The sequence below is a fragment of the Lepisma saccharinum genome, unplaced genomic scaffold (assembly GCF_977018435.1).
Source record: "Lepisma saccharinum unplaced genomic scaffold, izLepSacc3.1 HAP1_SCAFFOLD_450, whole genome shotgun sequence".
Taxonomy (NCBI): Eukaryota; Metazoa; Arthropoda; class Insecta; order Zygentoma; family Lepismatidae; genus Lepisma; species Lepisma saccharinum.
Window position 1 is genome coordinate 211,598 of NW_028143147.1, and position 18,541 is coordinate 230,138.

Consider the following 18,541-nt stretch of genomic DNA (forward strand, 5'->3'; position numbering starts at 1 on the left):
CAACTGCTTTATTGATATGCCAAACCTATTGATCATACACTAAATAAAGAGACAACGGAACTATTGAGATCCATAATGAAATTGTACATTTGAGTAGTATAATGTAAGTGGTAAATTACACCAATACTACATTGTTATGAGCAAAAATTTTATAGCATCCCATGCTTAGTGCATATACAAATAATTATTTCTCTTGTAATCTACGGTTATTACAAGCATAAAATCATAGTTTTTTGTTGTGACGTTTCAGGAGAACACACGCTCCCTTTATTAGACATTTATTTTTAGTTTGACTAAAGATACAGTTATAACAATGGTTAAATTTTTTAGAACAAATTTAACAAAAAAAATAACCATTGTTATAACTGTATCTTTAGTCAAACTAAAAATAAATGTCTAATGAAGGGAGCGTGTGTTCTCCTGAAATGTCACAACGAAAAACTGTGTTTTTATGCTTGTAATAACCGTAGACTACAGGAGAAATAATTCTACAATGCAAGCAATGTGTACATACAAGAAAAATCACAAATAATTATGCAATAAATATTTTTCTTAAAAATAATAAAGCTGACAAAAGACAACATGTGCAACAAATTTCAGACAAGAGACAAGAAATACCCAATCTCCATGGTAAAGTAGTTAGTACAGTCTGCTACAACACCAGGGTTTGAATTCCAGCCTGGCCACATCTATTCCTTGTGAGTGTCCTTTCATCATCCTAATATTTGCAATTAGGCAAAAAAAGGCAGAAAAGTGAAGTAAAATAAGCCAAATCAATCAATGAAAAAGACAAAAAATCTAGCAAAAAAATTGAACATCTAGAGAGGTAGACTGTAAAGCATGAAGTTGAAAGATATACATACTTCAAAACTGAGTTTACATTGGTTCTTCCCAGTTGCTTCTTGCATCACTTGGGTATTTGTAGGATTTCCCACGAGGGACACAGACAACAAAGGAATGATAAGGCACACCAGCCATAAAACCTGACCTGGAAATAGAAAGAAAACATCCTTTTAGCATGTGCTTCAACGGATAACGGCTTAACCAACTAAATCAAAGTCACCATTGAAATACTGCAGATACTTACCTACCGAGAACACTGGTGGTAGCATGAGGAAAATACCGAGTACTTGGATTGCATTGACCGAAACCGAGCAGCAGATCCAAAACTGGACACAGCTCCAAACGCACTGCATGTAGTGACGAGACTGGAATAAACACAGGATACTATTAGCTTATGCCTATGTAACTGAAGGGCAGTATTAAGATGAAGTATTTGTGTATTTTTTGTTGTTGTTGTTACTTAGCATCACATTTCTGCTCCTCTTGACTAATCATGAGGATGAGTGATTATAAGATGAAATAAAAGAAGAAAAAAAAAGGGGCCGCCGGTCATAGTTGTGTGTGTAGAAGTGCTCGTGAAAAAAATTGTTAACTAAAAGGTAAAAGGCTGTAAAGAAGCTGTTCATAAGTGCACAGACATTGCGAAGCTACAAGACAACTGTATTTGCTCGGAAAATAGGTAAAGTGAGTGAAAAGTCACAAAATGCCGAGTTGTTGTGAGTGCGACAGAACTAAACGAGAGATAGAAAGACTGCATCTTGAGCTCTCGTCCAAGAATGAAATCATTAAGGTTCTTAAAGCCGAGAAACTAGAACTATTGAATGAGAAAAGAGGACTAAATGATGTGAAAAACTCAAACATGTGGTCGGAGGTTGTAAATCGCAACGTAAATAAGAAATCTCTGATAAAATCGAGTTCCAACACAAAATCAAAATGCACGGTACAAATTTGTACACCATAATCGATTCGAGGTGCTAAACAGTGAAGAAGTTAGCCCCATGGCAACAAGACTTGACTGCTCAACTGGGAGAAATGCGAAAAACTGTGCAAATAATGACAACAAAAAGAGGGCTACTAATAAGACAAAAAAACGCCCATACATGAAGAACCAAGACTATGGAAGCGACGATTTCGTCATCGTAATGGGTGGATCTAATGACGTAGCAAGGAACGATACAAAATCAGCAATTATAGCCCTCAAAACTTGCCTTGAAACAGTAAAAAAAACACAAACGTTATTGTTAGTACCATCCCACTACGATACGACCTAATGCAATCATCATGTGTAAATGTGGAAGTAAACAAGGCAAGCTCCAAATTCTCCAAAGTTTGCAAAGTTTTCCCAAAAGTGCAAATGAAATCGGAAGAGATGGTCATACCACCCACGGCCAACACTTAAATAGAAGAGGGAAAGATTTGCTGTGTGAAAAACTCTCCCTATTGGTAAACTGTACACCTCCCCCCAAAATGGGAAAAATGCTATAGTTCTTCCAGCTCCAAATCCTACTGAGAAGACTAAGAATTTACCCTTGGCACAACCCTTACTTCAAGATATCACAGAAGTAAATCAGGAAATAGTAAATAGTGGTAACCACATAAAGAAAAATGCTAAAAACAATCAAGATGATAGTGAATCAAAGGAAAGTTTGACTAGTGAAAGTGCAAATAGAAGTATTGAAGATACCCATCGGAAATCCACAAGGGAAAGGAAAGTCCCGTTAATGCATGACAGTAATTTTTTATGGGGAATGTAATTGGTTCAGTGGGCTGTATGGATACTATGGTAAGTTATAGGAAGTCAGAAACCTTAAATAATTCTCACCAAAACCTTCAAGTTGTAAATTCAAATGTAGCTAAGAAAATAATGTGTACGAGGAATGTTAAGAGAAACGGTACTTTGGTAAAATGGTAGAGGATCAAAATCTCTGGATATATTCCATCAAAACATCCAAGGACTAAACACCGAAAAGAAACTAATGCTAGAAACACTCCTAGCTGATAAGTTAGCAGATAAAAACATAATCTGTTTCACTGAGCATTGGCTAAAACATTATGAAATATGTTGTGTAAATTTTCCAAACTTCATTTTAACTTCAAACTTTTCAAGAAGTAAATTCAGGAGAGGTGGTGCATGCATATATAGTAAAATTGATATCACAGTAGAGGAATGCAAAAAGTTTGCTCACCTCAACATTGAAAAACACTTTGAATCATGCATTATCGAATTGCCAGAACTAAAATATATAATCATATGTGTATACAGAACGCGAGATAGTGATTTGAATATCTTTGTCAGTAACATGGAAGTTATTCTAAATCACTTTCAGCAGTCCAACAAAAAGGTAGCAGTGATAAATGATCTAAATGTTGATTTTCTAAAAAAGAATGTAAATCATGAATTAAACATGCTTCTTAACATGTTCAACCTAGAAGCAATGGTTAAAGTACCTACCAGAGTAACAAAAAATACAAAAAGTGCTCTGGACCAAATTCTATTGAACTCACTAGTAGACCAATGCACAGTAGAGGTTTTTGACACTGGATTTTCAGATCACTTTGCACAGTCTTTCTCACTTTCAACACAGTTTTCACAAAGCAATAGCAATGTTAAACAAATAAATGATTATACCACCAAAAGAGTTTTTAATGATGAAAATACAACTTACTTCAATCACTTACTCAGCAATGAAGATTGGAAACATATATACGAGTGTAGCATAGTAAATGAAGCTTTCGACAAATTTCATTGCATATTTTCTTACTATTTTGATGTAGCCTTCCCAAAGAAGGAAGTTAAAGGGGTAACACAGAAAGAGAAACCTTGGATCACAAAAGGAATAAAGATAGCTAGTGATAGAATGAGATTCCTAAACAGGGCTAGGAAAAGCACAGCTGTGTAACAATTGATTTTGAAGAATACTTCAAGAAATACAAGTCAACATACAAACGTGTGTTACAAGCTGCAAAGAAAGGGCATAATGGGAAACTAATTTCAGACTCTTCAAATAAATCCAGAGCAATGTGGGGCATAATAGAAAAAGAACTGTAGGGAAATTGCAAAAAAATAGAAAACATCACACTTTATCAAAATGACACAAACGTAAGCGATCCTTTGGTAGTGGCAAAATTGTTTAATAAATACCTAATTAATGTTAATAAGGATAAAGTTGAAACCAATCAAAACTCTGGTTAGGTTAAAATGAATACACATAGTGCACCAATGTTTCTACGCCCAGTCTCTGTTGAGGAACTGACAGACATCATCTTAAAAATGAAGAGCAAATGGTCAACTGGCTTGGATGAAATTCCATCCTCAATTGTAAAGAAATGTCACACGCATATCCTACACCCATTATGTTATCTAGTGAACTTATCCTTTGTTACTGGTGTGTTCCCAGATAAACTAAAACAAGCAAAAATCAAACCTGTGTATACAAAAGGGGATAAGCGTAGTGTAGATAATTACAGGCCCATAGCTCTGCTTTCACCCTTCTCAAAAATCATGGAAATTGCAATGAATAAACAAATTACAACTTTCTTAAATAAAAACAACATGGTTTCCGTAAAGGCAAATCAACAACTACAGCAATATTTGAATACATCGAACATGCCAGACACCCCCTGGACAATAGGGAACAGTGCGTAGGTCTCTTTCTTGATTTATCAAAAGCTTTCGACACTGTATTGCATGACCAACTTCTGAAAAAATTAAATCACTATGGAATAAGGGGTATAGTAAACACCTCGTTCAGATCTTACCTGCAAAATCGCAGTCAAGCTGTAGAGATCTTACATGTAGAAGGGATAAATACCAATGCTTCTTCCCATATCTCTAGGCTAGAAGAAGTGACATGTGGTGTTCCTCAAGACTCTATTCTAGGGCCAGTACTATTTACCATATACATAAATGACCTGCCTTCAAACTTACCCTCAGTTAAAACTACCTTATATGCAGATGACATGAGCATTGTGTTAACTGGCAAAAATGAACAAATTCTAAATTCAAATATAAAAAACACCTCAAACGAACTCTGCAAATGGTTCCCCACAAATAAGTTGACGATAAATAAAAACAAACTTTAGCAATAACATTCCATCATTCAAGAAATAAGAACAATGAAGAACCAGTAATAAAAATAGAAAATGAACATGTCAAATATACAAATTCCATAAAATTCCTGGGTATTTGGATACAGGAAAATCTCAACTGGGTCATACATATAGAGCACCTAGCAGGGAAATTAAGCAAAACCATATATGGTATACGAACCTTAAGAACCATAATAAACAGGGAGACAATAAGAATAACATATTTCAGTCTTTTCCAGTCACAACTAACATACGGAATTGTATTTTGGGGGAATGCTAGAAACAGTGCAAAAATTTTTATTTTGCAGAAGAGAGTAGTATGAATTATGGCAGGAAAGAAAATAAATGAACCATGTAGGAAAATCTTCAGGGATCTTGGCATTCTACCATTACCTTGCCTATATATATTACATTTACTGTGCTATGTAAAATAAGATATGTCTAGTTTCTCCAAACGTATCAAGGAAGTACATCAATACAACACAAGAAAAAATCACAATCTGGTTGTACAAACTCATAATACCACTCTCCTTGAAAAGGGTCCTAAATTCGTAGGTATCCACCTGTATAATAAATTACCTAATCACATGAAAACAATGGAATCAAGTACCCAATTTAAGAGGGAATTAATAAAATTCTTATTACGACATTGTTTTTACTCAATAAATGAATTTCTAAATTTGTAAATATTAAATTACATAAATTGTCAAAAAAGTTTGGTTGCACAGAAAATGGAATTATATTATTTATATTATCATGTACGAAGTATTCACTATATGCTATTATTGTGCCTAAATGATCATTAATCGGTTCTGTATATATATTGCATTCTTCCATGTTGTATAAGTTACATATTTACTTTTACATTTTATTTTTACACTAAAAAAATTTCTTCGCTTATTATTGTGCTCGCCTTAAATATTGTATGTAATTTCACTCCCATAGTGTATTCTTCCTTTATTTGGATTTCCTTCATGTAGAAGTTCTTCAAATCATTGCTGTAATTATTGTCTATAATTGTATTAATATTTTATTAGTGTATTTGGATTTCCTTAATGTAGTAGTTCTTAAAATCATTACTGTAATCCTTGTCTAAAATTGTATTAATATTTTATTACTGTATGTATTGTTATATGACGATTTCCATACCTATGGACATGGGTCAACGGAAATAAAGAATATGAAATATGATATGAATGAATACTCACAGAGTATTCCATTCCATGCTGGAATTCGAACCTGGGAACTTTGGTGAAGAGTTCAAAAGTCAATCACTTAATGCACCCAGCCACTAAGCTGGCAACATTAATATAAACAGCGATATTCTACCAATCTGATATAAAATTGAAAATGTTTCTATTAGAACATGGCTCATTAGTGTTCTTAATGCATATCACCAGATCGAATTTTGAGCTAAATTATGGGTTATTTATAGATATATCAAAATAGGGGAAGCCTCAAATAAATGGGTACCTGGGGGAAACCCTGGGGGAGGGAAGGGCAGGGGATAAAGGCAGTCAGAGCATGGTGCTGATCACATCACCTCCAAATTGGCTGAGATCGAGAATGTGGGGGACCCTACCCCCCACCCCCTTAATGTGCCTTCACGGCACAGTGCTATATGCACGGGAAACTTTACCTTTTTTACCTTAGGGTAAAATTATTGACACATAGGCTGATAGTGACAGAGTGACTATTAATTTGTCACATCCATAAGATTTATATACAAACATATTTTGGGGATGGGACCAATTAATCAGCAGATATAGGCAAATCAGTGAATCTGTTTATCAGTCCAAAAATCATATCTGTATATTTTCAATGTTCCTGTATTTCTAAAAACAGTCAGTAATTTAGAGCAACATTCTGCTATTTTATTCCTTCTTCTAATGAATAAAAAAGTATAATTTTGGTTTTCTATAGTTTAGTTTGACATACACACATGTTAGTTTTGTAAAATAGATCTCTAAATACAGAGTTTCATTTCCTATGATTACATTTATTAATCAGGGAAGTGAATACACAATATTTTTCACTGAATTCATAACACACACTACAAATTGCATAAAAGACTATATTCACATCATTTTGTGACTCACTGTGCACGGAAAATGTGTTAAGATGTGATTTTATCCTCTTATAAGCACTTTGAGGAAATGATTAATATTTCTTAGTGTTAAGGTAATTGTAAATAATCAAGATCCTTAATATAATCCTTTCTCTAAGAATACCTGGATGCAAGATATGAAAAATTGAAACATGTCACACAGTAAAAATTAGGACATAGATAAATTCTGGACTTGCAGAAGTTACCTATTCAAAGCAATAAAATTTCAAGACAAATACAGAGTTAATAACAAGAATGCTAATAACAGCAAGTATGCCTTTTTTTGGTGTAACATACCTTAGTTATAGATGTTGAAAAATTATCACCATTGGAAGCAATACATCATCTGCAACACGGAACAGATCGATAAACGAAATATATGGTTACTATGGGAAGGGAAGCACACATAGTGTCATTTCGTGTGTCTCATGTCATCCAGTGTCTGTGGCTTTGTGGATACACATTGCTTTTCAATTTTCACACAGGTAGAAATCTCATGGTGTTAAATTGAAGATATGAGTGGATATGCAACATCTCTTACATTGCTCGAAAGAAGAATTGCTCACCTTTGCCATTTTGCTTACACTACACTGATTGGATTTCCAACTGGCGGCTGGGAAAGAATGAATCAGTGATCAGTTGAATCGGGTATTTTCAAGTCACAAGGTACCAAAAGTTCCTGGTGCGATGAAATGAATGAGAGAGAGTTGGCCAGAACAGTTACTGGATAAAAGTTGTACAACAGTACACAAAGCATTGAAAATTAGTGCACAAAACACCTGAACACTGTACAAACAAGCTAATAAAAACAACTGACAAAACAGATGTACGATTGGCAATGTTGTTTCAGGAGAGCAATGTTACCCCAATAGCTTTTACTTCGCTTTGACACTCATCGAGTCACCCCCCCCCCCAGGATGATTGGTGGACAGATACAGCTATGTAGCCAAAAGTAGGTCAGCTGCCAGTTGGGCATACCACCTGGTGGGCTGTGATGGAACTAAAAACAACAGAATGCGCACACATATCTTGACATACACTTGACAGATTCAAATACCAAAAAGTCTAGTCATCTTTAACGGTTTTTCTGTTATTAACGTTCGAAGACTCTCTTCCTCTGTGGCCGTGTGGTTTAAGGTGCTGTGCTTTGGACTCTGACTGCGGGACAGCATGGGTTCGAGTCTGCCTGGGTTCAGTCTCTGGGTTCTTGGCCTGTGTATAGGACCGGTGGCAACCCATCATTGTGAGGAAATTAGGGAGCTACGAGTGAGTAGCATAACCCTGTCTCGGATATCTCCTATAACGACTGAGGGTTCGACTTGCTGAACCCACATTACCAGTTGAAGATCTCCACACCTCTAGGTAGGATTGTGGAAGATAGACTGGCCATCAGGAGATCAGCTTAGGCCCTTTAAGGGCTGTCAAGCCATGGGTTATTAACGATCGAAGACTGTAAACCTTATATTCGGACACTTTGTATACTCAGTCCTGGAAGTGTAATCCATAGGTGCTTGATCAATTTTTGGAATAAGAAGGGTGTGATTCTTAACTGGAGGATAGGATCCCCCCTCCCCAAACTTTGAGTCCTGAATATACAAATTAAAACTTACCTCCATCACCATATGAAAAACTGATACAGGATCTTCGCGTAAGAAAGCAACTGAGCAGGTTACGGAATTCAACCTTCTGCTAAGTTCCACTGGTAACGGCCCACCAGTCTCTGAGCTCATTGGGCGGAAAACTGGAATCTTTTGGCACACTTGTGGATAAAGAGGTTCTACTGCAAAGCTGCAAAAAATATTACATGTTAATCAGCAGCATAGTGTGTACTGTGCAACACTGTACGATACAAATAACAAAATTATTATTATTTCTATTTATGGTAGGAATGAATCAACATGAAAGTTTTGCCAATATCAATAAAGTACTGATATAAAATTTACTGGCTGACATCTGAGGACACACGACGACACAAGGGTCACAGGTTCGAATCTCTGCCTGGGCATGGGTGTTTTCTTAGAGTATCCCTTCATCAATTCCATCATATCGTCACTCATCCTCAAATTTGCATAAGCCAGAAGTGGCAGAAAAGTGAAGTAAAAACAGTAAAATTTACACTGATATTCTACCAATTTGATATAAAATTGAAAATGTTCCTTGAGAATATGGTTGGTTATTAAACCCATTAATGCATACTGCATGTGGCTGTGATGGGTTTTATGTTTAAAAAGGGAATTGCACATTAAGATATTTACTTTACAAAACCACAGAATATTCATAAAAACATTAACAATTCACAGGCTTTTCTATGGGTAGAACCTATTGCAAAACAGAGTGTTTTGCAATTTTATATCGGTATTTTATTAGTGCTAGTAAAATATTCATATTGGTCCATCCCTAGTTTGACCTCTCTACATATATTCTTTTGTAGTTGCACTCCAAGTATATATATAATGAAAAGGAATAAGAAAACACTCAAACAACACCGAAAAACTTTAAAATTTTCACAGCAGCAGGAGAAAAAAGATGGCGACCCTTCTGATTCTTTTTCCTTTGTTCGTATATCTATGATTGAATTTAATAAATTATCCACATAATGTATATTTTTAATTTTACATATTTCATTACATACATTTTCGCAACCTTTTCTTGTGTTAAAGCAGTCTCAGGATTGTTTTGAGTCACCACACGTAAGTTGTATTCTGCATGCGTTCATGTGCACTCACATTTTTTTTATGCCTCACAAACAATTGGGTTTTCAATAATGTTTCACTAAGAAACTGCTGCTTTAGTATGTGCAAAAATTCACTCGGATTTACTCCTTGTTTGGTGAGAAATTTAACAATAATACGTTGTGGAACTGTGACTGGCCTTGCTTGCTCACTCATGAAGCTCCCTACTGACTGAATGTTTCGAAGGCGAAGTGTACGGTATAGATCAAGCTTCAGACATGCCCACTTCAACCTCCATTTGGTCCTAAGTGGATACGTTTGCTTATGCAGCTGTATGGAACAAATTCCATTTGACTGACAATGGAAGTATTCTATAGTCCTAATCTTACATGAAGTACGATTTGCTACATCAGATATTGACAATGATAAAATCAAATTACTCAGAAATATGTATTTCACTTCCGGGTAAAAAACAGGGACTAATAAGCATTCCAAAAATATTTCTTGCGACACTGGTACTAGGTGAAAACCAGGACTGCCCCAGAACACTTGTACATCTAGTCACCCTAAATATGAGGATCATTCCATAAATAATGAACACCATTTTTTTCTGACATGTTTACTGTATGTTAGCCAGTATCTCCTTACAGTCCTTCAGTGTAGTCCTCCTGCTTCTAAATAACTGTGTCCTAACATCTCGGAAAATTTGCTGTACGTGATAGGGTACCACTGTAATTCAGTCAACGGATGACTCGGTACCACTGCACAAAACTTCCAGTGAGGAAACACATTGACCACACATGGCTCTTTCAACTTGGGGAATACGTTGAAGTCTTGTGGACTCATGTCTGGACTTTATGGCAAGTGAGTCAATACATACTACTCATAATTGCTCAGCAAATCGATCACAACCTTCCCCCAGGTGCAGGCATGAAAATGAGTGGCCCATCCCGAAGCAAGCCAGATAGGTTTTTGTGCATTTTTCTGCATAATTTTTTGATCCAGGCATGATAATATGCTGCTGTCACACTAGTTCAACATGAGACTATAAGCCATAATGATTCATTGGTGATAAGAGGCAAAGGTCACAATTGCCTTTTGCCATTTGATTCACCTCTGCTTGTGCTTGTTGAATTTTTTTTGGTTGTGGGAATGATGGACTTCTCCACTCTTTTGTCTCTGTGACTTTGTGTTGGGTTTTTGCCATGTAAACTTTCCATTTTGGTGCATGGTCTTGGGTCTCCAACTGTCACAGTACCCGAGGTGCATGTAGATGTCATTGTTAACACTCATCACTTCCAGCGGACACTAGGGAATTAACGAACATGCATGATGCTTCCACAAACCTTCAACTGCAACTGGCGTAACTTTTACACTGATTGCATCATCCACTGTGTAGTGTTGCCACCTTGTGCATAATTTATGACATGACTCTCGTAATAAGGAATATGCTTTAAAAAATATGATTAAAGCTCACCTGGCATCAGCTTGCATGAAGATACCCATATTATCAGCATTAGCTGACGATCCCATGACACAAACAACCTCTCCATAGTCCTGCATTATCCGTAGCATTTCTCGTGTAGCAGTCGGGGTGCAATCAGTGAAGAGTGAAACAAGCAGTGGGACATTATCAATCTGTTCCAAATGGGGACGAATCTTTTCAATTCCTCTTGGAAGCTTGGCCTAGAAACGCAATAAATATTACCATGTATGGTAAGAAATATTAATAAATTCAACAGAAGAAATTTACAAAACTAGTTTTTCCTACTGTGTTTTATGAAATTTTGTCTCCACATTTCCAAAACAACATTTATATGAAAGAACAAGTTTACAAAGCAATTTAGTTTTTGAAGAAGATTTCACACCAAAATGAAAAGCAACATGTGAGGATTTCACCAATCAGACTTGTACACATAGCCTGTCATATGACTACGGTGTGAGACATTGATGTTTATTGGCTCATTCTCAAGTGACATTCACAGATAGGCAAATTGGGACTGGACCTACAGCTTAAAGTGGGATCCAAACCAGAATGTGCCTCTACTGGGCATCAAAACCAAGCCCTATTGATGACAAGGTGATGATGTTACCACTATGCCATTGGGTAGGTCCTGATGTGACACGTCACTTGTCACTTCGATGTGAAATCTCCCTAACACTACAAGTAGCAATAAATGCAGGTAATGTATTGTTAGAATCATTACAAAGATCACATACAGGGGAGTCAGAAAGGAAGTGATACGCAACACATGTTGCATGCCAGCTATGGATTTCACCAATTAAATACAGGCTTATCCTTCTCTAGTGACATGCATCACTTATTTGATGTGAGATCTCTCTAACACAACAAGTAACTCTAAATGCAGGTCAACATATTTTAGAACTATGTACAGGGTGAGTTGGAAAGGTGGATGCACATCTGATTGCCACTATACAGATTGGGAAAGGAATAGTGGCAATAGATAGATCACTTTACCAAGTAAATGCCATGTGACTTAATTATGTCTACAGTACCTACATCATCATCTAAGATGATGCTCAGTGTAGCATAAAAAGTTACAGTTGCAGTATGAGTAACTGCTTACATATAGGGCTGAAAGGATATGAGACTGCCGGGATTTCATGTTGATGGCTTCAACCATTGAAAAATGGAGTGTATTACTATGTCTCACATATAATAATAATAATAAAGTTTATAATTAATAGGTCAACAAGATTGATATGTCTAGCAATAATAAAAATAGTTGAATTAATAATAATAATAATTTTTATTATTATTACATGACCAGGTAAAAAGATGATAAAACAACAGAGTTTTAAGAGTAAGATTACTAAAATTTGTCTGAAACAGCTGTTCTACAAAATAAATTAATATCATTGTTTAAATCAGATTATTCATGTTAGGTCCAACTGATGAAAAATAAAGTCCCTGTTCATCATTTTTATGTGTATTTTTATTAGCAGGGGTGTGCATAAATTATTGCAGGCATTGTCAACACAGTGTAATTTCTGCTGATGTATTTTGCTTATTTAATTTTTGACTTAGTATTTTTTTTCAGGGAGGGGGTAGAACCCCTGGATCCCAAACTCCTCTAAATATCAGTGGCTTATTCTGAAAATTTGACCTTTCTTACTGCAACAATTTTTATTTATTGCACATGCTTATGATATCCCCTCGTATCTAAATGAATTACATAAAATAGAAATAAAATACCATGCAAGTGAAAATAAACTTCAATTTTCTCGCAATTTCGATACTTTCCATAGAATTTCCCTTCTTACCTAAAACTGGACCTAAATTTCCCTAGCACAAAGGAAAATTACCCTTAACGTAATCAGAAACACCACCACTGCCAATCAGTGCACAGAAACAGAAAGGAATTAGCAGTGTTCTCCTGCCAACACTGTTTGCAGCTGTGGAACTCACCACTCAGGATGCATTACAAAAAAAATAATAATAACCAATTGCCCACTTTCTCTTTGGCTCCATCCCCCTCCCCCCAACCATCTAACCAGGAAGGAAACCCAGCCGTCAAAAGGATGTGGTCGTGAATGATCAGTGGCGCATGTAAACCAGTCGTTAAGTTCTTTAAATAATTTATTTAAATTCTGGTTTACAAGCTTGTTTTAATAGTATGCATAATACAAGGTGACGCAAAAGTCATCACCTGATTTTCTTAGCCTATAGCTTGGGTTTTAAATTAAACAAAGTGGGTTTTTTTGTGTTAAACTTTTATTTATACTTATAAGTTTTATGTCCTCAATTTTTAAAGATAATATCCAATAAATGACCACCATTTGAATTGTTGCAAATTTGGGCTCTTTTTATTGCATTTTCCATGGTGTTGGAAAGAATCTGCGGGGAAATGTTCTCAATTTCATGCTGAATATTGTCCTTTAGTTGCTGTAACGTCTCTGTCTTATTCACATAAACCAATAACTTCAAATATCCCCAAAGGAAGCGAGACTTCGAATGGTTTGCGGTGTAGGCGCTGGACGATGGGGAAAATGTAGTCTAAATTCTCATTGTGTCAAGAATACAAATATATTATTTCTTAAAAATATTTTCACAATTTTTCCACGTTCTTATTCATTTTCGCACACAATAAATTTCACGAGTATCTTCTATTTAACTGACAAAACACTACTGATACAAACAACAAGATGTCAAAATAAAGGTTAGTTCAAATAGGATGATGACTTTTGCACCACCCTTTATATAACGAGATAAGAACCACGGTGGTCTAGTGAGTAGGGTGTCTGACTGCCACACAGGAGACTCAGCTTTGATTCCTGGGGTAGGTCACCTAAGGTCGGAATTTTGAGCCTTGTCTCTGCATAAAGTGGCTCTTGGGCTCACCCAGCCTCAAATCAATGGGTACCTGGGGGGGGGGGTAAAGGCAGCAGGAGCATGGTGATGATCACATCACCTCCAAAATTGCCAAGGCCCTACCCCTACATTCCCTAAATGTACCTTCATGGCACGGTGCTATGTGCACAGGGAACTTTACCTTATATATAATGAGATATTACACATGTATTAAAGCTAAGAGTGTAAAAATATAAAAATAAAAGCTGGCCTCCGTGGCATTGAATTCTTTTGATTATTAATTCAAGCCAACCTCCATGGTGGTGGGTTTAGCACATCATCACTCATCCCCATCTTCGCAATTAGTGAAAGGTGGCATAAAAGCGAAGTAAAATAAAGCAATTCAATCAATGTAAAAATATAACAAAAAAAGTTGGCTTGCAGGTGGTAAAAGTGTTCACATGGAGAATACGCCACTGCTAAATACATATGCCCTTGGCTGCTTCCGTGGACCAGCATGCCAAGTAGTCATTTAATGATCTCATCTCCGATGGTTCTGAGTTGAAGTCCCTGCCTGCTCTGCAAGTGGCACACACACACAATACATTAGACACCTTTGACAAAATTAGCAATACAAACCCTGTTAGACATGTCAAAATTGACAGGTGCACTCTGGTCTGTGCTGTCAGTCAAACAGCTAAGGGACTTCCACGTCTCCTGCTGGGTGTACAAATCCACACTCTGCACAAGAACACTGTCCTGACTAGCTGCTGCAGCAGTCCCTTTTGCCAACTGGCTTCCCTCTACATGCGAAACATCTATCTCTTGAGCAGTTCTACAGATAAAAAATATACCTTTTAAATTAAGAAAGTGAAAAGCACTGATAAATAAATAACTCTTTTACACTGACTGGTGGTGAAATTTAAAATAAATCAGGGGTGAGGCAGATTAATTGGTATCAGCTGATGCAGGCATATCGGTGTGGTAAAACTACAGATAATTTTACTGGTATGATATCTATAAATAGCCTGTAATTCAGAAAGAAATTCTGCCAGTTTGTTATTACTTTTATAAATATAAATGTATAATTTATTTGCCCTATTTTTTCAAAGGTGAATACTATTGCAATCAACTCGTTATAAACATAAATTTAGTTAACGAGTCATTCATGTCCTTCATGGAATATTAATTGAAGTTACTGCTTCATAACATAATAAGCATACCACAAAAGCATATAGCAATTTAAGCTAAGAGATTACTGTTATTTTGATTAAATAAATACATACCTGTAATGAATGTGCTCTTTAACAGTAACAGTTTTTTTTTAAAAAAAAATCAGGCCTTTATTTCTTCCTCATTAAAACCATAAAGATAAAACACGGTCGTTTTTATTGAGGGGTGGTGGGAAGTAGGTGGACCAGGGTGGGAAGTTATGGAGAGGCACCAAATATTCATCTCACCCAGGTGAGAATTTAATCTTGGGCCACCCCTGCAGGCACGCATGTATGCACGTACTCTCCCACAAACACACACACTGTGTCACTTTCTCTGCACAAGAGCATGCAGGTATGTGTCTCACCACATCATAGAAATGTTGATATATCTACGAGAAAATACAGATTGGAAACCATGCATGGTATGATTTGATTCATTTGAAAATATAGCACATGCTGATTTTTATATTACTATTCATTCTATAGAAATCAAAACAAATTTTCCAGACCTTAAGCATTACATGTTCTTTACATAAAAGTATGCTGATTCTGGAAAATAATTGGTCTGTATGTGTGTCTAAATCATCTGGCACCCCTCAACAAAACCGACCTTGAAAAGTAGTAAACAGATAAAGTTACTGATGTACATTGCAACATGCAACTCTGGAGGTAGGGTTCCACACATTCACAATCCCAGACATTTGTGTAGATATGATGAAATCAGCACCATGCTCCAGCTGCCTTTACTCCCCCAGGGTTGTCCCCAGCTATTATCGGAGGCAGGGTGAACCCAAGAGTTGCTGCATTCAGGGGCATTGCAGGTAAAATTCCCACTTGAAATTACCCACACCAGAAATCTAACCCGGGTCCTCTGAACAGCAGACAGCCACCCTACCAGTCCTTAAAAACTAGTAAGTAAAAATAAGAACAAACAGTGACACAATTTTAAGCACACCTAACCAATGCACTGAACAAATAAGCACAGTGTACAACATAAAAACATGAAGCATGCAAAGCACTCAACCCATACCTGTTAGCATTGTTTAACTCTGACACTGAATCGGTTGACGTTTCACCATTCCCTTCCTCAAATTTCACTTGAGAAAATTCAAGGTTAATTGCACTTGGAGCAGAAAAGCTTATAGCACGGGAGTTTCCCAAACTGTTGCTGGAAAATTGTAAAATAAGACATCACACTTTACCACACAATGAGAGAGAGAAAAAAGGAAAAATGCATCATGTTAGAATGAAAGCAAGGCGATTCTCTGGAAAGTTTTTCTGTCACAGAAGAAGAGGCATGTCAAGTAGCACATAGCACACTGAAAAAACTGACATCTCAGTTACATTCTATATCTTTTTCAATTTTGGTTATTTTACATTGATTTTCTACCTCTTGAGTTATTTGTGTCAGTGAAGAATAATGAAGAGATGAAATGGATGATAAGTAGAGCCATATATTTATTGTGAATAAAAAAGATGAAGATTTTGGTACAAAACTTGCCATATTTCAGGATCAAAAGTGGTATATAAAATTGCATTATAGTGTTAAAATGGAGAATAAAAACCTAAATTTGATTTAAGAACCATACTTATTAAACAAAAATAACATTTCACTTCCAATAGCACATTCATATAGGTATCAGCCTCCTCGATGGTGCGGTGGTAGTATAGTCACCTTGTAATCAAAGGGTCCCAGGTTCGATACCCAGTGCTTCAGATCCCACTTTAAACTGTAGGTCCAGTCCCAATTAGCCTTACTGTGCATAAAGTGGACTTAAACAGCAACTCAATCTCAATCAATATACGAGGGTAATTCGGAAAGTAACCCCCGTGGTGGCGTGGCGCTAGTACTAGTGGGCAGAGCGCAACCATTGTTACATCACGCAATCTGTGATTCAGTAAGCTTTGCTAGTGAGAGCATCATAGTGACGTGCGTGTGCTGGTTATAGCATCACAAAATGTGTGTTGCCATCGAAAATCCTGCCAAATGTTACTCAGAGTGATAATATTTCCTTTGGCAAAAAATCTGTCAACGGCAGACATTCATCATGAATTTTGTGCTGTATACAGCCCAAACATTATGGGTGAAGGTATTGTGCTTCAGTGGATCAGATTTTTCAAAGCAGGAAGAACAAACATTTATGATTAACGTAGGAGTGGTAGACGACCTGTAGTGAGTGCTGATCTCGTCAAGAAAATTGACGACAAAGTTCATGCGAACCGTCGATTAACAATCTCAGAACTTTCTGAAAAATTTCCGAACATTTCTTGGACTGTGTTGTACAAGGTTGTCACCGGAAAATTAGACTATCGGAAGTTCTGTGCTTGGTGGGTCCTGAAAATTCTCACGGAGATCCACAAAACCAGTCGAATGGTCTCTACCTTAGACTTTCTTTCCCGGTACAACACGGAAGGGAAAAGTCTTTGAAGAGAATAGTGACTGGCGACGAGACTTGGATGGCGTATGTGAACGCTGAGACAAAACAACAGTCAATGGCATGGGATCATACCGGTTCTCCAAACAAGCCGAGGAAAGCCCGTCAAACTTTGTCAGCGAGGAAGATTATGGCCATCGTGTTTTGGGATGCTAAGGGAATTTTGCTTGTTGAATTCATGGAATGTGGTATGACGATCACTTCTGATGTTTACTGTAACACTTTGCAGAAACTGAGAAGAGCCATTCAGAACAAACGTCACGGTCTGCTGACATCTGGGGTGTGTTCGTGCATGACAACGCTCGCCCTCACACTGCTCGGCGAAACAACAAGACCTTTTGCACCAATCCCAATAGGATGTTTTTGATCATCCCCCGTACAGCCTGGACTTGGCTCCTTCTGATTTTCATCTGTTCACTCACATGAAGAAGTGGCTTGAGGGACAGCACTTCCCTGACGATAAGGATCTTCAAAATGCTGCGACAGGTCGGTTGAATTCCCAGGCAGCCGAGTTTTATGCAGAAGGGATTGGTAAGTTGGTGCAACAGTATGACAAGTGCTTGAATTTACATGGCGACTATGTTGAAAAATAGAGGACAGCTGTACCTTTCAGAAGTACAGTAAAAATTTGTTGTAGCACAATTCCACGCAGGTAAAACAGCGATAGCGAAAAAACAGGCGAGGCCAGGCCAGCTCAGTAGCTCAGTGGTTAGAGCAATGGCACGGTATGCCAGAGACCCAGGTTCGAGTCATGGTCGAGCCTGCATTTTTTGCTGAAAATTTATAAGTAAAAAATTGTTGTATCTATGTTGTTTTTTTTATTTACAGTCAAACAGCGGTTACTTTCCAAATGACCCTCGTAGTTATCA

General features: G+C 36.9%; 1 protein-coding gene across 1 annotated transcript in view; it reads right to left on the reverse strand.

Annotated features, from left to right (window-relative positions):
• Positions 1-18,541, reverse strand: part of LOC145982843 (transmembrane protein 94-like) — a 42,382-nt gene that overhangs the window by 14,473 nt on the left and 9,368 nt on the right. The window contains exons 3-8 of the mRNA XM_083116207.1: positions 16,268-16,405; positions 14,663-14,858; positions 11,189-11,397; positions 8,650-8,827; positions 1,088-1,208; positions 864-988 (exon numbers count right to left, since the gene is read on the reverse strand). Coding sequence (XP_082972333.1) covers positions 864-988; positions 1,088-1,208; positions 8,650-8,827; positions 11,189-11,397; positions 14,663-14,858; positions 16,268-16,405 — 967 coding nt within the window. The remainder of the gene's footprint in view (positions 1-863; positions 989-1,087; positions 1,209-8,649; positions 8,828-11,188; positions 11,398-14,662; positions 14,859-16,267; positions 16,406-18,541) is intronic.